The sequence below is a fragment of the Canis aureus genome, chromosome 31 (genome assembly GCF_053574225.1).
Source record: "Canis aureus isolate CA01 chromosome 31, VMU_Caureus_v.1.0, whole genome shotgun sequence".
In the NCBI taxonomy this organism is placed as follows: Eukaryota; Metazoa; Chordata; class Mammalia; order Carnivora; family Canidae; genus Canis; species Canis aureus.
The window spans coordinates 39197867-39225474 of NC_135641.1; the positions used below are offsets into that span (position 1 = coordinate 39197867).

Genomic DNA, 27608 nt, shown 5'->3' on the forward strand with positions numbered 1-27608 from the left:
AACCACATTGCCTCGACAGCACTAGACACTGTTGCTGCCCTACTCCGTATCCCCTTGGCCCCCTTCTGAGTTCACCTACAACCATGGGGGTCCTTTCTGATCTCAAGCACCTGCACCTCTTGGTTTCTCATTTTGAATGCTCCCCCACACACACACCATAGCAGTTCGTTGCAGCTACTTCAGGCATAGCCCTGATGGCTATTTACCCAACTCTTGGTCTTTCATTGGGACAATTTTTATTTTATTTTATTTTATTTTATTTTATTTTATTTTATTTTATTTTATTTTATTTTATTTTATTTTATTTTATTTTATTTTATTTTCATTGGGACAATTTTTAAAAACGATTTTGTTTATTTGATAAAGAAAGAGAGGGGGAGAGAGAGAGAGAACAAGCAGGGTGAGGGATGGAGGGAGATGCAGACTCCCCGCTGAGCAGGAACTCCAATGTGAGGCTCCATCCTGGTTCTCCAGGATCATGACTTGAGTCAAAGGCAGACACTCATCCGACTGAACCCCCCGGGCACCCCTCATTGGGACAATTCTGAGTTATGTTCCACAAGGCTTCTTAGAGGGTCCCCAGCTGGGCTGAGCCCCAGTTGACGACAGTAGTAACCCACCCATTAACTCACCTTTTAGTGGTTTTTCCTTTCCTAATTTCACTTCCCCACTCCCTCCTGTGGGCTTTTTGGGATCACTACCTGCACTCAAGCCCTTATCTTAAGGCCTGCTTGGGGTGGGAGGAGGAATGCCAAAATAAGACAGTCTTCATCTGCCTTTGGTGACTAATCTCCATGGAATTTCCCTCAGGTGACGCGTGTGAGGACAAGAGGTGGTCAACATCTAGGCAATCCTTGCTCTGGAGGGGGATTCTGTACCTCTCCTTTGGGAAGGATTTGTCTCCAGCATCACATAAAATGCAAGATAAATTCTATATTTTATAATTTTAAAGATTAAATAGTATTTAAATATGCTAATATTTAACACTAAATATTAAAAAGTATTTAAAATCATTCAAAGGACATGAATAATTAACAGGAAGATAGAAAGCAAAATGTTATTTTTTATAAAGATTTTATTAATTTATTCATGAGAGACACAGAGAGAGAGAGAGGGGCAGAGATCCAGGCAGAGGGAGAAGCAGGCTCCATGCAGAGAACCTGACACGGGACTCGATCCTGGGACTCCAGGATCACACCCTGGGCCAAAGGCAGGCGTCAAACTGCTGGGCCACCCAGGGATCCCCCAAAATGTTATCATTTAACAATGGTCCCTTTTTTTGATCACTAGGTTCTGCAGGGAAAGTTATGAATCCTTGTGTTTATGTACATTTGGATATAACTTGCTCACTTGTTTTAATTAAACACAGTCTTTCCTGTATCCACTCTAACTAGACATATTATTAGCCATTAAGAAAATCTCCTCCTTTTCTGTTTTAATCTTATCAATTAAAGAGGGATATTTTTCTGAAGATTGAATATATGGTACAATACATGCATTTGTACCTCTGGAGATATAAAAAACAAAATAAGTTGTAAGAAAGGAGGTTGGTATTTCTGGACTCTTGCAAGGCCAGTTTAATTTTATTATTGTTTATAGTGTGATGTGGTATTTCATGTGGACTCATCAACAAATTCCAAGAACAAATTGATAAATCCCTAAGTTCTACAGTGGTATCTAGGTGCTCCCAATGGAGGGGTGTCTGTGTAACTGCAAGGTTGATATAGCCTGTCTTCCCAAATGTTGGGTAAGTACAAAAGATATTCATTGTGTTCAAGAAAAACTCAAAGAGTCCACAAAAAGTAGAGTTCTTTGGTTTTTTTGTTTTGTTTTTAGTAGAGTTCTTTGTTAACATACCCATCTGATTCTTTTTAGAACTCCATCAGTGGCGAGAGATATTGATGATAAATCCAATGATGGCCATGAACCCTTTACTGACACCATCAGGGCAGCAGAGAATGCCACTGGTTCCCTCACCATATGAACCTCCAACGGTGGATAGGTATTTCTTTCCCATATACTATTCCGGTCAAAGGAGAAAATGAATGATCATTAACTTTTCAAATGATGGTAACTCCAGTGTTGTTTTCTTGTCTAATGCTATTTCCCTGAACTGTGGTGCACTGATTTGTATCCAGATGCTCTGCTGGCCACACCCTCAACCCACTTCCTGTCCCTTCCCATTTGAGGCTTGCTGGATATAGTCACTCAACACACAGCAAACGAGCACTTACCATGTGACAGGCATCATGTAGGTACAAACATTGATGGAATCTGGGAAGGCTGCCCTAACAAAATACCACAGGCTACATGGTTTAAACAACAGAATTTGATTCCTCATAGTTCTGGAGGCTGAAAAGTCCTAGATCATGGAGTCAGCAGGGTTGATTTGTGGTGAGGTCTTTCTCCTTGGCTGACAGACAGCTGCCTTAATACTGTGCCTTCACCTGGCCTTTTTCTCTGTATATGCACTAATGCTACTTCTTCCTCTAATAAGGACACCAGTCCTATTGGATCAGTGCTCCACTGTTATGGCCACAATTACCCTTAAATCCCCCTTAAAAGGCCCTATCTCCAAATATAATCATGTTGGGAGTTCAGACTTCAACACATGAATTTGGGAGGAACACAACTCATCCATAACAACTGACTGCCCTGAATTTCCCATGATAGAATAATTCTTCCTTTTCAATAAAAGTGACATTATCAATGCTTAGGAGGTACACTCTGGCAGTTTCTTATTTTTCCTTCTTTCAAGTATTTTGACATTCTGAGAAGAAAGTAATATTCATTATTTATTGTTGTGTGTGGAGCGTGAACAATAAATTTGGACTTCTTGGGATCCCTGGGTGGCGCAGCGGTTTGGTGCCTGCCTTTGGCCCAGGGCACGATCCTGGAGACCCAGGATCGAATCCCACGTCGGGCTCCCGGTGCATGGAGCCTGCTTCTCCCTCTGCCTGTGTCTCTGCCTCTCTCTCTCTCTGTGTGTGTGTGTGTGTGACTATCATAAATAAATTAAAAAATTTAAAAAAATAAAAATAAAATAAATTTGGACTTCTTGAGACCACTGAAATTTGGCAAAATAAATAAACTGTCACCCAGGGAGTCAAACACTGATGTCAGATGGCAAAACGCAAGCCAAAGTATGTCCATTACATGAGAAAAGAGTATTGTGGTCAGAACGGTATGTTGGTCATGGGAAATCAGAGAGCAGTATTGATTTGGATAGATCTTTTTTCTAAACATTCCTAAGACTTTTTTTTTCTTTTGTTTTCTGTTGTGTCGTCAGCTGGGTCAATCCTTCCTTAGTAGATCTTTCTTACCATATTTCTACTTAAACCAATAGAGGCTGCAGTATTTTTGCGCTTCAATCTGGCAATTAAAAAATCTCATTGCCTATGTAATGGGAAATTTGTACTATTTCATTCTCACTTTACCCACTTTCTTTTTTTCCCCTAGAGACTTATTGCCTTCTACCATAGCTCCTACTGACCCAAGACAGTTTTATGCTCCTTCTCAATTTGGACCTTCTGTTCTACCAAATGCAAACATGCCGAACATGCTGTCCAATCGTGTCTACTCAGGTATGAGCGATAGATGGCTCCCATCTGTGGAACCACCGTGAACTGGATGGCTGCTTTAAGCTTGCCGTCGTGCTATCAAATTTACTGCTAAGTTTTGGCAACAGAACTGTGCAGCAGTTATGCCCATAGGTTCTGTACTTGGTATGTAGATTTAAATCATGGTTCCACCACTGTGTGACTGAGCATAAGGTGCTTAACTCCCCCAACCATCAATTTTCTGATGAATAACATGAAAGGTTGCAACATTACTGTCTTATCTTATATGTGAGAAACTAATGAGGTCATGAGGAGATGAGACCAGAGTTAAAGGGACTTGGGGCTGCTTGTCTATGGCATGCCAGGTCTTAGTGGGGGCTTGCCTTTTATTCTGAGTAGGAGGCGAAGCTTTTGAGGAGTTCAAGCAAAGGAGCCACATGGTCTGACTTATATTTTACCAGGATCACCCTGGCTGCTATGTCTGGGACAAACTTGCTAGGATCAAAGTTCTGAGGATAAACTGATGGGAGTTAATGGACTATTAGAATAGCCAAAAGAGGGACGCCTGGGTGGTTGAGCACCTGCCTTTGGCTCAGGGCGTGATCCTGGGGTCCTGGATTGAGTCCCACATCGGGATCCCTGCAGGGAGCCTGCTTCTCCTTCTGCCTATTTCTCTGCCTCACTTTCTGGGTCTCTCATGAATAAATAAATAAAATATTTTAAGAAAGAATAGCCAAAAGATTATGATGGGTTAACCCTGGGTGGTGACAGTTCAACAGTAACAAATGGTTGGATTCTGTAATTATTTTGAAAGTGGAAATAACAGGTTTACTGACACAGTAAAAGGAGATAGCAAAAATTTTGCTCTGAACAATAGGAAAGATAGAGTTGCTGTTCACTGTTGAGGAAGAGTGTGAGAAGAACAGGGTTCCTGGGGAGGAGAGATGTCATAGGCACACTTTTGCTCCTATGTTTGAGGTACCTAACAGATAATCAGGAAGTCAGCTAAAGCCCAGAGAGGACTTCTGGAGGCAACCTGGAGATATAATTTTGGAAATCATCAGCATAGATGACGCTAGATGAGATTGCCCATAGAGCGAGTGTAGGTTAAAAGGATGATCCCTAGGACATATCAACAATATCCAAAAGATGAGAAGGAACAAGCAAGGGAGAAACAGGAGGAGAAACATATGGGTGAGAGAAAACCCAGAAGAGCCTGGTGGCCTTAAAGGCAAGAGAAAAAGTTGTAAAGAGAGCGAGAGAGCAAGAGAGAGAGAGCATCTGTGTCAAGTATGCCGTTCAAAGATCAAATAGATGAAAACTAAGAATATCTGATTAGATTTAGTGAAGTGGAGCTCATTGGTGATCTTGATAAGAGCACTCAGTAAAGTATTATCAGCGAAAACATGACTGGATAGGGGCTCAAGAGAGATTAGGAAGTGAGAATTTCCTCATGATATTGAAAATCAAACTGAGTATCTTATCTCCCCAAAGCTATATTCGTGAGTTTCTGTTCATCCCTCCTCTCCAATTCCAACAACTCTCAATAGATAAGAACAACGTGAGTGAAAAGCTTGCCACAAGAAGAAGTATGATTGGTGCCAGGGCCAGTGAAGACACCAGCCTGCCTGGATTTGAGCATGTTGTGTATGGATCCACTTCATTGGGATTGGGTTTACAAGCCAGAGCCAGATATGAAACTAGACACATCCAAGGACCAAAAAGTCTGTCCTAACAGCTGATCTCAGATAAAAGCCCCATCTGGCAGCAAGAACCCAGTAAATCTATAGCCCATGGTAACAGGCAACACATAAATAGAGCAGTGAAATAGTTTCATTGCTGACTCATAGAGCCTGTCTTAGTGATAAAGAAAACCCAGAAGCTGCCAATATTTGGGTATAAGCAAGCAAGTTGACCACCTGTCTCAGGGACATTGGTCAGGTCTCCTGCCTCAAAGCTAATGTGGAGGAGGGTAGGCAAGGGTAAAGGAGGGCCTCAGTCCTACAGAAGCTGAGCTACTAAGTAAGTTAGCAAGATAGAAACTAAAACAGAAATCTATTTCAAAAATTGGATGTTAGGTAGAGAGCAGATTATTATAGCTGGAATAGCACTACATTTGATGTCATCTATTTGGGAAAGGGAAGGAAGCCTGGAATAGGTTTGATGATTCCAGACTTCAGAGGGTCCTAAAATCCAGGTAATTAGAACTAATGTGTTCTATATTGGACTTCTCAAGAGAACTTTCTCTGCATCCTTTGGCAATACCTCATGGGTTGAAAGTTTTATGCATACTAGCTCTCTAAAGAAGAGTATTTCTGAAGCCACTGAATTATAAAAATGTAGAACTTTATTTTTTTAATTTTTAAAAGATTTTATTTATTTATTCATGAGAGACAGAGACAGAGAGAGGCAGAGACATAGGCAGAGGGAGAAGCAGGCTCCCCATGGGGAGCCTGATGCAGGACTCAATTCCAGAATCCCAGGATCAGACCTGAGCCGAAGGCAGATGCTCAGCCACCCAGGCATCCCAAAATATAGAACTTTAGGGTTAGGAGGATTTTAGAGGTCCCCTCATTTAATCTCTGAATTTTACAAATGACAAATAATCTCCTTAAAAAATATATAGTTGATTTATTTCAATACAGGTTATTAATAGGAGTTAAATGAGCTCTTCTAGCTTAGTACAAAAAGCAGTTCTAGCTCTCATGATGCTGACCCCCTTGTTAGGGAGAACAGATTTTCACATGTAAAACTATCAGTGAACAAAACCACATATAATAAGTAAAATCTGCGTGTCTGTTATGTTTAAGTGTGTTCTATAGATCTGGGCTGGTCTGTGAAGAGGCCCTGCGAATAAATGCATAAATACACTTTTGCCGTAATGTGACAGGGTAATTCTATGCCTATTGACCTAATAATTTTTTTTTACATTGTACTTGTATTTGTCCTTGTTTTCATTTCAGTTTTATAAAAGTTCATTTTCTTGTATTTTTAAAAAGTATTGGTCCACGATGGGTGGAAATTTTAATAGAAAAAAAAAAAAGGTCCTTTATCATGGATGGTTTGAAAAGCATCAATATAGACTCTAAGTGCATTAGGAGTACAGAGAAAGAAAAAGTCAATAGAACATAAAATTACCAGGCAAGAAGAGAGCCTTGAAATCTGTGATTCTGTTATTTCAAGACACTTTAGAAGACTGACAGAAAGAATAATTTCTACCCAACTCCACTGAAAGCATTTTGGAAAAAGTATCTTCCTCAGATACACCAAAAAGTCCACATAGAGACCTTTACCCATTGAGTCATTGCATTTATCCAGGGGTTTTGGTGCATAAGAAGCACTTGGTTACTTTTTTTTTTTAAGGTCAACTAATTTCTCTTATAGCAAAAAAAAAAAAAAAAAAATTACCCATTTTTACTTCAAAAGCTAGAAAGGAAGACATTCACAGCTCATTTCATCTTTTTCCTTTAGAAGTATGGCAGGAAAATGCCACCAATCATGAGACCCATACTTAGAGAAAAAAAAAATTATCTAATGTTTATTATTCCATCACCAAAGTGACCCTAAGATGCTGAATAACAATTATCTGATACTGTTTCCAACACTGTGCTCTACTGGTGAATTTTTGTAGATGCTGTTTCATTTCATTCTATTTTATTGTAATATTTTAAAATGGACATTGTTAATTTGTTTGTGGGATGAGATGATGGTTTTCTTTTTTAAGGTTGGGGCATTTTACCACCTGAATCCATAAAGGCAATGGCCAGAAGGAATGAAATGATTCAAAGGCAGCATACTGCCAGGTAACATAGCAATAGCAGTGTTGTTTTATTTATTTTCTATTCACTCATTTGTTTATTCCTTTGTTTTAGATAGATAGATAGATGATAGAGATACTTTTTATATATACACTTTTTATATTCACTTGTTCATTTGTTATATCCATTCATTATATTTGCATATTGTATTTGTATATATACATATATACCCTAATTATATGCATATTATATATATTTGATAGGTATCTGGTTACATACAAAAAGTATTTCAGGAATATATACAAATATACAAAGAAATATATACAAACACATTCAGGTTGGTTAAAGATAAAAGCAAAATTAGAAATCACATAGTGAAGCTTGGCCTGTATATCGTAATAGTTTAACAACGTCTCACAATTAAAATGCCTAGTTGTGATGTCTCTGAAATTCATATTGGCATTTCTGTTTTAAATGACTTCAATTCTGGGGACGCCTGGGTGACTCAGTGGTTGAGCATCTGCCTTTGGATCAGGTTGTGATCCCAGGGTCCTGGGATTGAGTCCCACAGCAGACTCCCCGCAGGGAGCCTGCTTCTCCCTCTGCCTATGTCTCTGCCTTCTGTGTGTCTCTTAGGAATAAATAAATAAAATCTTTTTAAAAAAAGACTTCAATTCTGCCCAAATATAGGAGCCAAGTTAGCCAACTCCACTTCAGACTCTGCAAGCAGAGCCCAGACAACCTCATGTCAGTGGCCCCGACAGTGGCCTTTAGCTGTAGCAGCTAGAAAGAAAAGACAGCAATCATGATAGGACATGACCCTGTCCTCAGTTTTCTCATCACTGAAAGGTATTATCAAGAAGACATTATCCTCAGTTTTCTCATCACTGAACCCTAATGGGTCCAGGTGATAACTAATAAGCAAAGTAAAGTAAGTAAACCCCCCAAAAAGTCCTCCCGCACAACCCCTGCCAGTTGCATTGATGTGTAACAGTTGAGACTTGCATTGGCTTACTGCCTTTTTTTTGAGACCCACTAAGATTATACCACAGGGTTTAAAAATCTCTTCCCAGAACTTTAGTTTGAGGATTAATCTCTGGCAAGAAGCTCCCCTATGCCATGTTATCTCCATTCCTGCTAAATTTGCCAGCCCCGTTAGAGGCAATGTTTTAAAAACTGGCCTTGCACTTCCATTGAGAGATTCAGCAAAACCTTTCACCCTCAGATCTTTATTCCAAACTCTCCTTCCCAGTGAATTTTGGGGAGAATTCATGTTTTCACTGAACAAACTTCAGATAAGTGGTGGGAAGACTCGGGAAATGCAAAGATTCCATCTCAGGGAAGGTAGAGGACCATTAAGATTATATTTCTAATGGTTTTCTTGGGGTGTATAAAATATATTGTTCTGTTGTTAGGATGGAAATGGAAATGCATGCCATTTACCAACAAAGGAGAATAGAAAAAGTGAATCCCAAGGGACTAGCAGGCCTAGGGATACCATTCCTCTATGGCTCCAGTATCCTACCTGGCCCAGCTACCTACCATGGTAGGAGCATGCTCCCGGCTGGTGACCTGCATTTCCACAGAAGCACCCTGAGAAATCTTCAGGGAAACCCCACTTTAGTGGCGACTGGTCCACATTTTCTCGAGAGCTGGGGTCAGAAATGTCGTCGTCTTAGGAGAAGTACAGGGAATCAGAAAGTTCTAGACAATGATATTGAGAGCTCCAAAAGTCAAGGAGAAGAAAAACTCTTAGCTCAGACTCATGTGATGCCCTATGAAGAGGATGAATATGCAAAGGAACCAGAGACCGAAGCTCTCAACAACCAGAAGTCAAGTGAAACCAATGAAAAGCCAACTACAGCTCTGGCCAATCCCTGTGGGGAGCTTGAGCCCACCCACAGAAAGCCTTGGGGAGCTCATGGTGCTCCTCTAGAAGCAAAGGCCTCCTGGGATGGTGTGAAAGAGAAGCCTTCAGAGCAGGGCTTTGCAGCCTGTGGGGAAAAGAATGATGTTTGCCCTCCAGTTCCTCGACCAGCTCTGCCAGGTGGGTGTCAGGGGCCAGTGGCAGATCCTAATGAGCCACTGGTCACCAAGTCCTTAAGTAATTCCATAATGCACTATATCCATCATGTTTCCTTTCATTCTTTTTCTTAATCCTATTTAGAACTATGTCCTTTTGAAGTCACTTTATGATATTAGTTCCAATAAAGCCATATTAGTGACACTCGTCTCCCTTCATATGTTGCTATATAGAGAATTTTCAGCCAAAGCTAGGAAGGCAAGAATGAGGAAAGATGGCAAAACCTATCAGAATTTTGGACCAAAATTTTAATTTAATTAGCTGTTAATTTCTTCAACACAAAATAGAGGGGCTTCTTGCTTTAAAGTATCAATTCTAATCTCCCCTATATTTAAGTGTAGAAAACTGTAGACAAGTAAACAGAAACATTAACTTTCAATGCCCATTAGTGTTGCAATACCTTCTTACCTTAAAGCATTAGCACACTACTCCCCCCCCCCCCACCAAACACACTGAATATTTTTCTAGAACTTTTTTAGATAAAAATATTTTAAAACACAGGGATTTGAGGGGAGGGGGTTCTAGTCATCAAATCAACTGCTTCCCTTGCCATTTTTAATGAATAGGTAGCTAAATTCTTGCATCACCTAGACAGCGCAATGAATCACATAACACCCTAGAACACAATAGTGTTCATCTGGAGAAGAAATCCACAGGCTGTGTCTCTTGGAATCAGAGAGAAGCAGAGCAGTTGGGAACTTCGTTTATTTATGAGAATGCTGTCAAAGATTCTTTAGAGGAACAAAAGAAAAGAGATTGCTAAACTTTTAAGAAAATATCTTTCAGTACCTTTTAAGGAGTTTACACGTAGATCTAAAGGGATCTAAAAGGACCCTCTGTGGTCATAGAATATGAGGAAATTAATGTAACTATACATAAAACTGTGTATAGTTACATTAATAAAATTAATAAAAATTAATGTAACTACATAAAACTGTATGTATAGTTACATACATATATGTAACTATACATAAAACTATATATAACCTTCTGTTTCCCTGGAAATTTTATACCACCAAATAACTTCCTTTCCATTTTTAAAGGAGCACACCCACTGGTTACAATTGGGGAAAATCTGTCTTTGGATGAAGATATTCAGAAGTGGACTGTGAATGACGTGCACAACTTCATCAGTGGCCTTCCAGGTTGTTCAGACTATGCTCAGGTGACATAACATTTAAGTATCTTCATGAAAGTAATACACTTTGAAATATATTTCCTTCCTGATGACTTCTGTCAAATTTGCATTTTTCTCTCAGATAGTATTCCTAATAACCTACCCCTTTGTATGTCATCAGCTGAGTAGGGACAGGAGCCTGTGATTGGTTGTCATGTCCCCATACCCTATCTGCAGGGTAGGCTAGGGAAGCCATGTCTGCTTTAGTTTCTGTTCCATCAAGACTCCTAGAATTTACCTCAAATTAGGAAATTCCATGGCCAAACCTCCAAAAACAGCAAGAAATGTTTACTACATTCCCTAGTCTTCCATATAACAAACATTTTGGGGATACCATACTTCTGTACCAGAAGTTTTAGGCTACTTCTAACAGGTAATAGAAATATGTTCTTCATTCTAAAAAGGATAACAAGACAATAGATCTGAAAAATAAGAAGTTATTTTAAAATTCTATATGCTGGGGTAACATACAAAAGTGCATACACACATATAATTCAATCTGGTAGATAAAATACTATTTTTTGAGTTATAATGAACTATCAGGACAGTTGGAAAGAACACTAGTTTCACTCAGATGGGAAAATGGGTTGGCCAGTTCTTAAAGTTTATGTCAGTGCTATATTTTCATATATAAAGTTTATTTTTTCAAGTGATTTTTAAAAAGATTTTATTTATTTATGAGAGACCCAGAGAGAAAGAGAGGGAGAGACACAGGCAGAGGGAGAAGCAGGCTCCATGCAGGGAGCCTGACATGGGACTCGACCCCGGGTCTCCAGGATAATGCCCCGGGCTGAAGGCGGCGCTAAACCGCTGGGTCACCAGGGCTGCCCTCAAGTGATTTTTTTAAAGATTTTATTTATTTATTTGAAATAGGGGGCTGGAGAGCAAACAGGAGCCAGGGGGAACAGCAGAAGGAGGGGGAGAAGCAGACTCCCCACTGAGCAGGGAGCTCCACAAGGGGCTCCATCCCAGGACCCTGGGATCATGACCTGAGCCAAAGGCAGCCGCTTAACTGACTGAGCCACCCAGGTGTCCCAGAAGTGATTAAATAACACAATTTTAAATAACAATTTGCCTAGTAAATCTGGTATCATTTTCCTTGGCTTATATATTAAAAAAAGCAAGGAAAGGACATTATCATTTAACAGAATTAACTGATGTTAGAAATAACTTTTTTCAGATCTTAATTTTGTGATCATTTTTTATTTCAGTCTAATGCTGTTAATTCTTGTAGATTTTCTTTCTTTCTTTCTTTCTTTCTTTCTTTCTTTCTTTCTTTCTTTCTTTCTTTCTCTTCTGTTTATGGGACTTATGGAAGAGTTGAATAGAATAGTCATTAAAGTATGGCTTATGAAACCAGAAAGTACAAGTTCAAATCCTGGCTTTTCTGTTTTCTGGACATGTGATCTAGGACAAGTTGCCTGTCTTCTTGGTACATAGCTTTTCATCTGTAAAATGGGGATAATTCTATAATATATTCTCAAAGGATTATTGTAAGCCATAAAGAGGGCCTGGCATCTCATAAGTACCTGATAAACATTAATTTCATCATTCAATTAGAGGCTCCTCAAGAGAACAGAACCTTGGGTTACTTATGAGGCATGTTGTATTCTTCAAGTCACCCACATTGTCGTGATAAAAATTTTTGTCCTGTTCTCTCTTGGTCAACAAGTATAACATTATTGTTTCATTATTAGTCATTAACCATGGGGCAATCACTTTTTAAATTTATCTATTCCACTTATCAAGTGCTACATCAACCATTGGTACAGTGAAGTTACAAAATTTTGATAACAGCCAGAAATAAGCAACCCTGTGTGTAATGGGCATGTGATAGCTGGCTTCTGGTGAACTGAATCTATTTGAACTCTCATCATTCTTGATCAGCCAGTGATCCACAGGCATTGAAGTGCTGTTTACAATAACTACTCTTGTAACAAATGATGCCACATGCATTTCATACTTTATCATCCCAAACATTGTCTTGTGGGTACATAGAAGTCACATAAAAAGGAATACCCCAAACTTTGCTGACTCATTATCTCTCAACAACAGGATGTCAGTGCTCCTTTCCCCACCCCAAGAAGCGGTACAATTATTTCTAGGTGTTTCTCAAATGTGGTTAGGATCAGGTTCTGCTCTTGCTTCCTCATTAGTCTATTCCTTCCCTGGGACTGCTGGTGAAATCAACTGCAAGGAGGCCACTGCCCTGCTGGGCACGACCCTGCCGAGCTCAGTGACTGTACTGCGTGCAGAAAAGGAGAGAATCTCCCTGGACGTGACAAAGGGCAACCAGCTTTGAAGCAGCACAGCTCAGGCACAGTTGTCATTACAACCCTTGTCTAATGTCACAGCCTGGGACTAGCCCGGGTTACACCCACTGTCCTCCCCCGACCCCCACTCTGTCCTCTTCTTTCCCATTTCTGCCTTAGTTGGCTACTCACAACCTCCCACCACCTGCCTCCTATAGGTATAAAAATAAATCTAGAAAAAAAGAACCACAACTAAAACTCAAAGCTCCTATGCAAATGAATTCTTTTAAATAGATGTAAAGAGAGGGTTGGTAGCTCGGTTGTTCAGGAACATCCAGGAGACCCTGCAACACATCTTGCTTGTTCTAAGTAACTCAACAGATAAAATATTCTCTCTCTAAAAATAACTGAAATTACTAAAATTATGTGTACGTTTATATGGTGCTCTTGGCCTAAACTGCTATCCTGAGAATGAGGTGGGAGAGACATCTGAGCGACTCTGGAATGTTCTGCAACTTTGCCTTGGGGCCAGGTTCACTGACTACAGCTGCCAACCTGTCTTTGTTCGAAAATTTATCCCTTCCCTGCTCACTGGAATCCCTACAAAGGAAAGAGAAATGGGTCAAAATCTCCTACTGTTAATATATTTAACTATTTTTGCCAGCATTCCTTGTTCTGAATAGCAGCGGAATGAATTAAGCAGGAAAATCCTGGATGGAAAGATAAGCCACATGTTACCTCACAAGTTCTCTAACTGGGAAGTTCTGGTTCTTGGCAACTCACTTAACCTTGTGTACATTGGCTGTCTCACTATTCTAATAATGCCTACTCTTTGCTGAGCATGGACTCTGTGCCAGGCACTGTACCAGGCACATCACTTAGATTATCTTTGCAAATTTAGTCTATACCCTAATTCCGCCAAGAAGATATTAACCCTATTTCACAGCTGAATAAAACTGAGCACCACAGTGGCTAAAAGAGTGAATGCTTGAAAAATGTGTACGTGACTACACATCAAGCTCTTAACACCATAATTACTCACGGTGAAGATATTGGGCCATATGGTTTACAGTCAAAGCTACGTGGGCCCCTAGGAATTGTCAAAGGTGGTAAAAGGGATCCTTAAGTTATTCTCAATGCTTCAAAAAACTTAAGAGAAATCACACATTTCTCCAAGATGAGGCTATAAGACTAACCCAAGCTATCAACTTTTTTTGCTTCAGCCTAAGAGAAGTTCATTCATATTAGCCATCCTATGGTTTCTTAATTAAAGTGGAAAGAGAAATAACTGCTTAGTAAGCTTAGTTTGTAAATAAGCACAATCTAGTAGAACACACATTTCCTACTACAGAAGCTACCCAAAAGTTTTTTTTTTTTTTTTCAGCCAGTCCTGAGGCATGCCTTCCGAGGCATGGAAAGCATAGTGGAAATAAGGCAGGTGTGGTTCCCCTTCTCACTGAGCTGCTCGTGCAGAAGAGGGACACTAGTAAGGAGGTCCACATCAGTGTGAAGGTGCTATGAGACGATGGGTATGGAGCATGGTGGGAACAGACAACTTCCTGAAGGGAGAGGCATCTGATAGTGAGTTTACCAGTTGAGGTGGGCAGTGAGGTGGAAGAAAGGCAAAGGAGGATTTTCCAGGTAAAGACCAGGAACCAGAAAGAATTTAGCAGAGCTGGGATTTCTGGAGTAGTTCCTGGTGGCACAGAGAGGGCCAGAACCAAGGTGGGACAGGTGAGAATGGCAAGACAGGAGGCTGGACTTGGGAAAGGGGCCAAGTCACAAAGAGCCATGGAGACCCAGTGAGGGACTGTGACTTTATCCTGGGGGCAGTTGAGGTTTTTGGCACAGGTGGCATGCTTAGCTTTATATTTCAGAAAAGTCATGTAGGTTGCTTTTATGAAAATAGATTGATGATGGCAAGACTAGTGGGGAAGCACTAGATTCAGGGTATCACCAGTGGGGCGGGTAGATAAAAACACTATCTAGGGGGCCTGGGTGGCTCAGTCTGGCTTTGGCCCAGGTCATGATCTCAGGGTCCTGGGATTGGATAAGGCCCCAGGGAGTCTATTTGTCTCTCTCCTCTGCTCCTCCCACCACTGTTGCCCCCCTACCCCCACCGCTCATGTGCTCTTACAGTCTCTCTCTCAAATAAATAAAATCTTTAAAAAAAAAAAAAAAAAGAGAGAGAAAAGACTATCTAAAAAAACAGAATTAGCATGGTTCAGCTTCTACATTTAAGATATACACTGGGGAGCCTTGCTCAGAGAGAGACATTCATGGAAGCCAAAAGATTGAGATGAATTAGGAAAACGAAAGAGGACCTGAGACAGAAGCCTCAGGAATCCTAACACGTGAGGACGGATAAAGAAACCACAGAAGTGACTGGAAGGAAAGGCAAGGAGTACCCCGGAGGGAGATGCCTCACAAAGGCAAGGGAAGAGTATTTGTCATGAAAACTTAGTCAACAATGTCAAATGCAGCCAGAAGCACAAGGAATATCCATGCATTTGGTAACAGCAGAGTCACCAGGGACCCAGAGTTGGGGCAGGTTTAAGGGACTAGTGAGGGTGGAAGTCAGACTCCTTGAGACTAAAGAATGCCTGGGAAGTAAGACCATTGAGGCAGGGAGGATCAAAACTCTTGAGAAATTGGGCTGGGAAGGAGATGAGAGATATGGAGCAGCATCTAGAGTCAGAGCGAGGTTTGTGTAGGTGCTTTACTGTTGTTTGCTCGGTGATGGAGACTTGTGTAAATGCCGATGGGAAGGAGCCAGCCGAAGAGGGGAGACTGACTCTGAGACGGGGAGGTATCCGCTGAGGTGGGAGGGTGAGGACCCACAGTATACCCGAGGCGACTGTCTTCACACATGGAAAGACCCTCTTCCACTCCATCAGCCCAGAGGAGAATAGGACTGTCGTTAGGCTGCTGGGCAGAATTAAAAGAAGTCCTTTCCTTTTTGTTTCTTTCTTTCTATTTTTTTTTTTTTTCAGTTAAGAAGTTATATGATCTGCTGAAAATGAGGGAGGATGCTGTAAGGTCTTAAGTTTGAAGAGTGTAAAGAAAGCTTGAAAATGGAAAAAAAGAGAGCGCTCATCAGTAAACAAAGGACTGCCAGGCAGGTTGAAGGTGGAGATCATGAAATTACAGTACTACCAATCTGCCCAGATTTTTTATTCATCTCTTTATCTGCCATCTTTGTCTACCAGCAGCCTTCCTAGTTTCTGGAAGAAAGGAAGGCATGGGGCAGCCACTACACCGTCAGAACAGACAGGGTTCCTGGAAAGGCCCAGCATGACAGCTCTCACCTGCATTACCTCTCCCCCCACCTTGCCATTCATCCAAGGCAGTGGACAGAGGCTGTACCTGTCAATGTGAGAGGTGCAATTTGTCCGCCATGGTTTTTACCTACAACCCTTTACTCTATTTGTCCATTCTTTGATTGGTCCAGCAACATTTATTACACATCTACTAAGTGCCAGCCACAGCATTACAGGACCACTGGGAAGTAAGACATGACCCCACCCCCAAATAATACCTACTCCAGGTTGGAATTGAGTTCCATAAACATAATTACAAGGTACTCTAAGAGTAATTAAACAACACAGGCAACTTGCTACTGGAGCACAGAAGAGAAAATAACTGCAAATGAGAAATTTTATAACATTTTGTGTCATCCTCAAGCAATCTTCATGTTGCCTCCAAAACTAAAATGCCTATATATAACACAAGAATTTTCTTTAAAGATGTACTGAGGGATCCCTGGGTGGCGCAGCGGTTTGGCGCCTGCCTTTGGCCCAGGGCGCGATCCTGGAGACCCAGGATCGAATCCCACGTCGGGCTCCCAGTGCGTGGAGCCTGCTTCTCCTTCTGCCTGTGTCTCTGCCTCTCTCTCTCTCTGTGACTATCATAAATAAATAAAAGTAAAAAAAAAATAAAAAATAAAAAAAAATAAAAAATAAAGATGTACTGAAAAAGTTAACACCTTTTGTGTTTCATAAGGTATTTAAAGATCATGCAATTGATGGAGAAACCTTGCCATTACTCACAGAGGAGCATCTTCGAAGCACTCTGGGATTAAAGCTAGGGCCAGCACTAAAGATCCAATCGCAGGTATGGTGGGTTCTCATAACTAAATATGCAGTAATAGTATGAGGCTTAAGAGAAATATGTTATCTTTCTCCTGGTGTAATACGCACGATACCTATTTAACCTCTTTAGGAAGCGTTGCCTCTCTGTGGGTGGGGACATGATAGAAATGAGGGAACCTGAAAGTTTTGAATGGGGTGGGTGGTGGTACACATTCCTAGCGATAATTGGGAAGGCACAAAGCAGTGGTGTGCTGGTAAATGCTTAACAACTAGTTCTCTTTAAAATGAACTCTGATTTGTGGCATTTAGTTTCTGTGGCATTAATTTGTGGCATTTAATTTCTGAGAATATAGATACGCCCAGTATGACTGACAAACTCCTAATGTAATGTCACTGAATACAGAATTGGGACGAGATGCACAGCAGTACCCCATCTGAGAGTATTTTCACTATTTGGATAGACATAAATGATCTCAGGAGCAAAGATAATGATAAATAACAGTATGGGGCACCCGGGGCGGCTCAGTCGGTTAAGTGTCTGACTCTTGTCAGGTCATGATCCCAGGGGTCATGAGATCGAACCCCACCTTGGGCTCTACATGTTGGAGCTTGCTTAAGATCCTCTCTCTCCCTTTCTCCCTCTACCCTTCCCCCTGCTTGTGTGTGTGTGCATTCTCCCTCTGTCTCTAAAAGTAATAATAATAATAAATAATAGTAAAATAATTCAGTAAAAACAATTAAGAAGTGATGAGTTTTTGAGTATTTATTACTCAAGTTTTCAATAGAATGCATATAATTAAAAGTTTATATAATTTAATTTTTAAAGATGCACGTTTAACAACTGGCTTGCAAACTTCCAAAAAGTTTCTCAACTGGCTCTTGAGACCGGACCAAGCCAGCGTTAGTTCGCCACTTCTTGCCATCTCCACTGCTTCATCTGGGACTAACGCACCCTTATCTCTCATGGGATTACTGCTTTAGCCTTCTAACTGGTCTCTGCGCCCTGCTGTTGCCCTCCCAGCACCTATTCACAAAACAGTTAAGGCTGGTCCTTCTAATACATAAGACAGATCATGTCACCTTCTCCTCAAATCTGCAATAGCTTCCTGCTTCCTTCAGAGTAAGAGCCAAAGGTCTATATTATTTTTGCTTCTCTCTACCTACCACTATCTTTAACTTCCTGACCTCATCTTGTCCTTGTCTACCCTCCTGCTCCTCATCCCCACCCCATCCCCCCAGTCGCTGTTTTTGACACTTGCCTCTAGATGCCTCTTAAAAATGTTGGCATGCTCTACCTTAGGCCGTTCCCTCTGCCTGGGATGCTCTTCCCCTGACATCTTCATGCTTTGCTCCTTCATCTCCTTCACTTTCCTCCACGATACCTGCTTAATAAAGCTTGCTATGATCACCCCATCTAAAATTGTGCCCAGCCCAGCCCCCCTGCATACTACTGCTATCTCTTTGCTGCTCTTCTTTTATTCCCCACAGCACCTATCAATCATACAATAGAACTCAGTCATTATAGTCACATTTATTGTTGATTCTCCCTACCCCACTGGAATGTAAGCTCCACAAGAGCATGGATCTTTATCTGTTTTGTTGACTGATGTATCCTTAGAATATGCAAGACCTGTAATAGGTCAAAATTATTTACTGAAAGAGTGAGTTTCCTAAAAGTGAAACCAAGAAGCATCAACTGGTGCTTCCCAGAATTTACACGGGACTGCACCATTCTACAATGCATGTTTACGCAAAGAACAACGAGGTTTCAAAATAGCCTTCCAAAACCATTTTTATCTGCCTAAAAAATTAGAGTAAGGAAGTTCTTTATTTCCAATGTAAATACTTTTGTGCTTCCATTGGTATGCCGTTTAGGACTTCTTATTTTGGAATAATTTTAGATACAGAAAAGTTGCAAAGATGGTACAGAGAGTTCACCTAGCTCTTCTTAATGTTAACTTCTTACATAATGTGGCACATTTGTCAAAAGCAAGAAATTAACATTGGTACAATATGGTATTCACTTTTTAAAAAAGATTTTATTTATTTGAGAAGGAGCCAGTAAGAGAACAAGCAGGGATGGGGGCAGAAGCAGAGGGACAAGACTCCCCACTAAGTGGGAGCCCGAAGGGGGGCTCGATCCCAGGACTCTGAGATCATGACCTGAGCCAAATTCAGGTGCTAATGGACTGAGGCACCCCGGTATTTATTTTTAAATAATTTTTCTTTAATGAGTATACTGTATCTCTTGGCATACTTTATAGTGACACTGCATGGTTTTTTTCTCCAATCTGATTTTCTTTGGCTTTAATTTATCACTTTGGCTTTCTTTCTTTCTTTCTTTCTTTCTTTCTTTCTTTCTTTCTTTCTTTCTTTCGTCCTTGCAATGAGGTCTTAATCTTCTCCTCACTTGCTACTAGCATTAACCCCCAAATCATTTTCACAAGGCTGTAGTCATTTCTCATGCTCCTGCTTGACATGTATAAGTGCTTCCAGGGAGCCCAGCAGAGCTCTTATGTCCAGGCTCCATCTGCGTGCACAATAGGACAGGGCTCCCACAGCTTCTGTTGGAGAAGTTCTGGCCAATGCCAGACATTGCACCAAACAGATAGTTGTAGAGTCCTTGGGATTGAGAATTTCCAGGGGTCCAATTAAAGCAGCAGAATTGGAAGGTTCCAGGTAACATCTGGAAGACCCACGAGGTGAGTGGGCACGAGTTCATCAGCGGATATGATTACAAGGTTCAATCTCCAAAATGGGAAGCAAGGGCAAAATCTCGTTACAGTGAGCCTACTATGAAGAAGGAAACCCACCCAGAAGACCAAAAAACTTAGAAGGTGGACCTGAGCAGGGCATATAAGGAAAGGGATAGGAGAGGGAAAAAGTTACTGGAATTTGAGAGCCCAGATACTATTAAGATTGGAGGAAGCTGGGTTTGAGCTATGACAATGTGAACAACATAGAAATCTCCTGGGTCCCTTGAGGGTCAGGTTTCTGTAGGAGCCCAATGGCTAAGACTGGGGCCCGAGATCCACACGGCCATCTATGTCTCCACACTAAGCCAACTTAAAGCCAGCTGCATGCTGAAGTTGCCTAAAGAATTGCAGCCTGGGCTCAGAGAAGTTACTGGTTGGGCATTGGTAAAGGTGGAGTGGTATACCTGTGGGATCTCTTGTAGGACCATCAGAAAAGGGTGAGGTGGACTGAACCCAGAGTGAAATAATGCTGTGTGCAGATGAACCACAGCAGACCCAGGAATGGGAATTTGAAAGTTACTACTACCTCGATATCCAGTTTTACAGTACTAAACACTGTATGCTTCTGAGAGAAAGAAAAAGCCCCCCATGTCCTAGAACTGTGTCCCTCACAACCATATAGATGGCCCACACCTGAAATTACCTCAACTTCTCTGCCCTCTGTGGCTATGCAGAGTATGCTGGGTTATTGAAAGAATCTCTCTAGACTTAACTACTATCACCGTTTTGTCTTCAAGGTATCCCAGCACGTGGAGAGTATGTTGTACAAGAAAAGTCTTTCACTCCCTACCCATACAAAACAAGCATTTGATCAACCGGCAGATACATCCCCTCTTTTGGATTTTAATTCCTGGGGAGATAATACATTGGACATTCCTTGTTCCCATGATACAACAATTCCTAAAGGAATCGAACGAGATAGCGTGAGAAATTAAAACCCTCAAGGAGCAAGAACGGTGTAATCAGTTTTCCAAAAAGTTCAGGACATTCTGAAGGGAGCGTGAGGGTTTCCCAGGACTTGAAATGGAGGCTGGGAGGGAGAGAAACCAGCCCTTCTGGAGCTCTTAGAGGCCTTGCCTGAGAGGCTCTCTCAAGTAACCTCAGCGCCAAGTGCCTGAAGGTGTATCCTTGGAAGCAAATGCTAAATGAGGGACAGAATTTGCAAACATCAAAAAAGCAAAAAGTTGGATGTTTCCACGTGGAAATCTTGGAAGAAACCAAAAGGACCCAACTGAAAAAAAGAGCTCCTTCTCTCTCCTCACTCATTTCCCATCCCCCGACCCAGACAGAGACAAAGGCAGCCCTGTGGAGTTGAAAGGAGGTAGAAGAAAAAGTGATGCACGCTGACTGCAAGGCCTCCCCATTTTCTTATTTCAGGCTTCCAGGCTGAAGAAGGACCAAGCTAAAGGAGAGCAGAAGCTTGAACCAAGTTCACAGTGACTGTTACTCAGCTTTTTCTTTTGGACACGGCACCATGTTGTGACTCAACATAACTCCCGATTAGCTGAGGGGGAGATGGCAAGTCATAGTGCCCACCTCAGATTTTGCCAGAGGGGTGGGGTAGCATTATCTCTGCAAGGCAGGTTGGAGTGGGCAGGAGGGAGGGGAGAGGATGGAAGTGGCTTTCTGCTTGTCCCTGCCAAGTCGCTTTCAACTTCACATCTAACAGAAAGCCTCTGGAAAGACACACAAAAAACTGCTAGCAGTTTGCTCAGGGAGGGGGCCGGCAACAGGGACACCAGGGAAACTGACCGCATATCCTCTCGTACATCTTCCATGTCTAGTGAGGAGACTTGTGAAACATTTAAAATTCACATTCAAAATAAAGAAACTGTAGCAGGCAGCCTCTAAGACAGCCCCCAGTGCCCCCTGCTGCGTGTACTGTGCCCTGTGGAATGCCCTCCCCTTTGACATGGGCGGCACTTACCGACTCTTCTCATGAGCACGGTATGAAAAACACCATGGATGTCACGTCTGTGGTTCTGTCTGGGGTTGCTCTTTCTCTCTCGTTGGAATCCCCGCTCTTGAAGAAGCCGGCTTCTGTGTCTCCAGGCAGCCCTGCGGAGAGGCCTGAGTGACTCAACGTGGAAATGAATCTTCTGAGGCCTGTCAACAGCCACATGAGGGAACTTGAAGGTGGCTCCTCTCCAGTCAAGCCTGGAAATGGCTGTACGCACAGCTTGGTGGAGGCCCTGAACTGGAGGCCCCCGCTCAGCTGCTCCTGGATTCCTGACCCACAGAAACTGCAAAATAATAAGTGGGTTGTTTTCAGCCACTACGTTTTGGAGTAATTTATTTCACAGCAAATAGATAACTAAAACAAACAAACAAATCACGTTGATGAACATGCATAGCTTGGTATCCACATTCACTTTTTGATTTGGAAGGTGGGCTTTTGAAGTTATTCCCCTACAAGCCATGCTAACATAACTCAGCTTTGCTTTCCTTCACTTTTAATCCAAAAACAACAGTGTTTTTTGCCAACATAAAATTATATTATACTCTCGAATATGCTTGTGATTTGCTTGTTTACCCTCTATGGAGGGGGGGGGGTAAAGAGAGAGAGACTGAGGAGAGGGAGAAAGAGAGAAATAATCCCTCCAAATCTCAAAGTTTTAAGAAGTTTTGTCACATGACTTTTCACCTGTTATGATTCTCCATGCACAAGAAGTTTCACAAGATGCCAAAAGTGAGTTAACAGATGTTATGGTGAAGGATAAAAAGAAAAGCTTAATTAATATTTTTAGTGGCAAGGGGATCATGCGGTTCAATCCATATGATGGTTTTGAATTTCTTATCCCTGCTACATGAGTCAGTAACTGATTCACTTGAACAGATGTGTCTCAATGTAGCTCTAAGGAAACTGTTCCGATATGCCTTCCTGGCATGTACTATCACCAGAAAAAGCACTGTGCTTAGTCTTAGATCCGTGCATAAAAAAAGCAGCAGAGGATGGAGGTGAAGGAGGTGGGCCCCAGCTCCCCACACAGTTCTGTGGAAGAAAAGAAGGCTGGGGTTACTTTTCTGCACTCAGGTTACTTTCTCTTTCTATCCAGATGAATGACTCCAGGGTACTTTTTAAAAACAGACCCTCTTTTTCTTTTTTTTTTTTTTAAATTTTATTTATTTATTCATAGAGACAGAGACAGAGACACAGGCAGAAGGAGAAGGTTCCACGCAGGGAGCCTGACGTGGGACTAGATCCCAGGTCTCCAGGATCATGCCCTGGACTGAAGGCGGCGCTAAACCGCTGAGCCACCCAGGCTGCCCCAGACCCTCTTTCGAGACAGAAACGATACTGGGGGATGAAATTTTCACTCATGTTATTGTATAGAAATAGTGTTTATTTAACTTTTCTACAAATACTACTTTTGTCTGGAGCATACTCTGTACCCTTTGTGGGAATATAACAAAGGACAGCAACCAAAAGAAGTCTCCTATGTTTGAAAACCAATCACAAAGAAACTGTGTGTGTTTGCTGCAGTTTTTGCTAAATAAGATCTTTTTACTTATGAAATATTCTGTTTAGACAGATTGAATAAACATCCAATACAACTATGCAACCGTTTCCCCTGTGGAAGTATTACAGCTATTAAAAAGCAAAAGAAGAATTTGAATATCACTGTCTTACACCCCTGAAAGATAGAGAATCTAGATGATGATCATGAATGGCTGCTAACATCACAAAAAAAGAAACAACCAGATATTACATGACTCCTTATGGAAGTCCATGAAACAGTTACGAAAATAGCAAAATCCAAACTGGGAAACTGCATAGTAGAAACTGTTTAGTAACTGTGTAGTAGAAATGACCTGATTTTCTTCAGCAAACAAACTGCAAAGAAAAACAGAGAGATGAAAAGGGAAAAATCAACAGATCAAAAGACGCTAAAGATTTAAATCACCCAGATGTAAACATTTTGGTAACAGGTAGTGATGCTGGTCACACAACATTGTGAATGTAATTAATGCCACTTCATTGTATGCTTAAAAATGGCTTAAATTGGAAAATTTGTTATACATATATATATCCACAAAAAACTATTTTAAGATTCTGATTTTAAATTACAATTATTTATGTATTTATTATACCCAATACAATTACTTGGATGCCTATTGAATGCACTGTAAAAAATTTTTTTAAACAATTGGAGAAATTTGAATTCAATCCGAGATATTCAATGCTATTAAAGAATTATTACCTTTTTTAGATGTGAAAATAATATTAGGCTTTTTTTTTTTATTGTGGTGGGAACATTAAACGTGAAATCTTTCCTCTTAACAAAATTTTAAATGCACAATATAGGGATCCCTGGGTGGCGCAGCGGTTTGGCGCCTGCCTTTGGCCCAGGGCGCGATCCTGGAGACCTGGGATCAAATCCCACGTCGGGCTCCCAGTGCATGGAGCCTGCTTCTCCCTCTGCCTGTGTCTCTGCCTCTCTCTCTTTCTCTCTCTCTCTCTCTCCCTGTGTGACTATCATAAATAAATAAAAAAATGTAAAAAAATTAAATGCACAATATAATATTGTTAACAATGGGGCACCTGGGCAGCTCAGTTGGTTAAGTGTCTGCCTTTGGCTCAGGTTGTCATCTCAGAATCCTGGAATTAAGGCCCATGTCCTGCCCCCTGCTGAGCAGGGAGTCTGCTTCTCCCTCTCCTTCTGTGTCTCCCCCTGCTTGTTCTCTCTCTCAAATAGATAAAATCTTAAAACAAAACAAAACAATGGGTATAATGTTATATAGCAGATCTCTAGACCTTATCTCTTTTTTAGAGAGTTCTTATCTTTTAGAAATGTATACTTAAATATGTATGGATAAAATTATATATGTTGGATCTGGGGTTTGATTTTACCTTAACTACAACCTAATAAATTACCCACTTATTATTTTACGGCAGAACACTTAAGGCTCTTTAGTCAGAGACAAGGGACTTTATTACTCATGACACAACAAGCAGCCCAAACATTTGCATATCTGCGTTGGTTTCCTTTGCTCTCAAGTGCCAATGGGGATAACAAAGATGGGCCTAGAGGAGCCCTGCACATGCAATGTCTTGCTTTACAGTTGAGGAGCACTGAGCTTGGGGAACCAACTAATTCTCTAGCAAGCAGTAAGCAAGTCTGTTCTTTGACTGGGCTGGGGATGGAATGTGGGGACTGGAAGAGCTGTTATCCTGTTTCTTAAAGTTACCAGTACATAATCAACCCTGAAAAATGGCCCTGGCAAAAGAACACAAAGTCTGAGGTCTTCTATAGATCTACTAATAGTGACAAGATGTCGTGCAGCCATGAGAAGTAATCTCCCCAGAAATGGTAAGAGTTCACCTAACATTCCTGGATGCCATTTTGAAAAAATCTGAATGTTTTCAGTGTGCTTTAAAAAAAAAAATTCTAATATATTTCACCACTACCTCTTTGGCTCATTCTCTAGTAGGTAACTTTATTTTACTAGCTAGAGTGACAAGAAGTTTACTCACTGATTATTAAATCAAATTCAATGATTACTTCTGTCATTCTGCTAAGAAGTTATACCCATACCTTGTTACTATTAAAAAAAAATTATCACCTCTTGTCTTAGTCAGTGTGGGCTGCTATAACAAAATACCATAGATTGAGTAGCTTATGGACAAAAGAAATATATTTCCAACGGTTCTAGAGGTTGGAAGTCCAAGCTCTGGATGCCTGCATGGTTGACTTCTAGTGAGAGCCTTCTTCCAGGTGGAGGACTGCCAACTTCCCATCATGTCCTCAAGTGGCAAAAACCAGAGCCAGGGCAAACTCTTTTGTCTTTTCTTAGATGGGTATCAATCCTATCCACGAGGGCACCATCTTCGTGACCTAATCACCTCCCAGAGGTCTCACCTCCTAAAATCATTACATTGGGGGTTAAAATTTCAACATATCAACTTGGTGAGAGGACACACTATTCAGGCCATTATACCTTCATCAGCCCCTTTGCTGCCAGTCCCCTCTCAACATTCCTCTGTTCTTTGATGTCTAAGAAAAACATTCAGCAATTTCGGATGCCCTTCTGTATCTTTGGGGGAAAGGGGCAGGAAGTACCAGATTTCTGCACTTTTTCCTCCCACAGTTGCATTCCTATGTAGAAAACAGCAACTTTTACATTGAAAAGAATGAGAAAGTTCCAGAAAAGATAACCCAGCTGTTTCAAGAACTTAAAAACTCTGCTTCTTAATTGTACATTTTCCTAATCATCCTAAGAGTGTGACTTGGGAAACACAAAAAGACCAAGAGTATGTCTCCCTTCTCATTGTCAGCAACCACCGTGATGCTCCTGCTCTGGAGCCCTCAGCCTTCATACTCATCATGGGTCCTGCCATTCCACCATTCTTGCAGAGATGGTTCTTCACTGGGTACTTGAAGATCACTGTCAAAACCAGGCCTGTGCCACTGATGTGTGGCACTGCGGGAATATGGGCAACAAGGGCCCAAGCATAGAGAAATGTATACTGCATTCTGTTTAAAGTAAAAATTACCTAGGAAACCTCTCATCAGAGCAAATGCCCCAAGGTGCATCTGTAGTGTGACCAAAAGTACCCAGGAGAGAGAGCTGTGAAACAGGAAAAAGGAGAACCAATGGAGAAGATGCAACCCAAGTCTACTGGCTAGCTACTCACTACCCATTGGAAGAACAGAGGCAGGATAATTATGTTTCCCACCATATGAGGCACCCATCTTCTAAGCTAATTCCAACCACTGAAGGAAAAAACAACACTGACTCACCCAGTATAGTCCATTCCTGACCAGACTCTACCTTGGCTCACAGAAAATGAGGAAAATTTTTCATTGTGTTCCAGGTGGGAGGAGAAGGGACATCACATCCATGCTTTGGATTCAGTCTTTCTTGTCACACTGCCAGAGAAGATGAATGCCACTGGGACAGCACCTGGCAGATGGTCATCCGTCTTTGGCTCATGGCCCCTCCCCTTTTCCCACCACTTCCTCCTACTGAAATCATTCCACAGTCTCCTAAATTAGAGCTCTGAGTTTTAGCTCTGCCTTTCTCAGATAGGAAAACTCACCCTCAAAGAGTTTTGCCCACCGTGAGAATCGTTCAATTCTCAGAAGACTCACCAATCCCACGCTGTGGAAGGATGTCCCTCCCTGTCCTAGGGACTGGCCTGACAGACAGCATCCTTTGTTCTGCCTCTTGACTCTAAATTCCTTAGGCCATCAGCCCATTCATTCTAAATTCAGCCTACCTCACTTCCTGGGCACTTCCTGTCAATAGTAGGATATCCATTCTTTCTTCTAAATTGTTCCATCTCCCTATTGGTCCCCTCAAGTAGTCTCCCAATCACTGTCCTGACATCCTGAGGAAAACACTCCAGGGAGACAGGATATGAATCTCCTCTTTCCTCTAGGAAACAGGCCTCTTCACACACGCATACTAGGATGCAGAATTGATGAGCTGTATTTATCACGTGGCACTGAAACAGCCTTCCTTCTGTGCCTGCAATCCATTCTGCTTCTTCTCTTCACTTATCTGGGTCCTCAAATTATGTCTTTTTAAGCATTTCTAAGTCTTTATTCCATACTTTTGTAGAGCTATTTAATGAATTTAACTGGACACATTGTGCAGAATCTATAAGGCAAAGTTTCTGTGTATGTTGTATATCAGAAGCCTGTTTCTTCCCTAAAGTAGGCTGTACTACCAGCTGCCTTGAATCAAACTAGAAATGCCATTCAACTGTTCTCTGAACACCACAAAGTGTTCTGTGGAAACTTGAAACTTCAGTGCTTTCTGTATGGGGCAGGCAGATAATATGATTGACCGTGAACCTGTTTCTTGATGTTGTATGACTAATCCAACCAGTTCTATGAAGAAAGCACAGTATTTTCTGGAGTTGAGTCAAATGCAGTGCTGTGCTTTGCCTTGATAACGGAACCGGCTGCAGTGTTTGCTCACCT

The 27608-nt window shown here is 41.4% G+C and overlaps 2 protein-coding genes across 2 annotated transcripts in view; one reads left to right on the top strand and one right to left on the bottom strand.

Moving 5' to 3' along the window:
• LRRC31 (leucine rich repeat containing 31) overlaps nucleotides 1-27608 on the bottom strand; it is a 115946-nt gene that overhangs the window by 74572 nt on the left and 13766 nt on the right. Inside the window, exons 4-5 of the mRNA XM_077880283.1 lie at nucleotides 26900-27606; nucleotides 21605-21920 (exon numbers count right to left, since the gene is read on the bottom strand). The gene's annotated coding sequence lies outside the window, so the exon portion shown is untranslated. The remainder of the gene's footprint in view (nucleotides 1-21604; nucleotides 21921-26899; nucleotides 27607-27608) is intronic.
• SAMD7 (sterile alpha motif domain containing 7) lies at nucleotides 1917-20754 on the top strand. Its single transcript, XM_077880290.1, has 7 exons — nucleotides 1917-2002; nucleotides 3460-3584; nucleotides 7285-7363; nucleotides 8734-9365; nucleotides 10445-10566; nucleotides 16833-16943; nucleotides 20415-20754. The coding sequence occupies exons 1-7, from the start codon at nucleotides 1917-1919 to the stop codon at nucleotides 20610-20612; spliced, it is 1353 nt and encodes a 450-aa protein (XP_077736416.1). The 3' UTR covers nucleotides 20613-20754.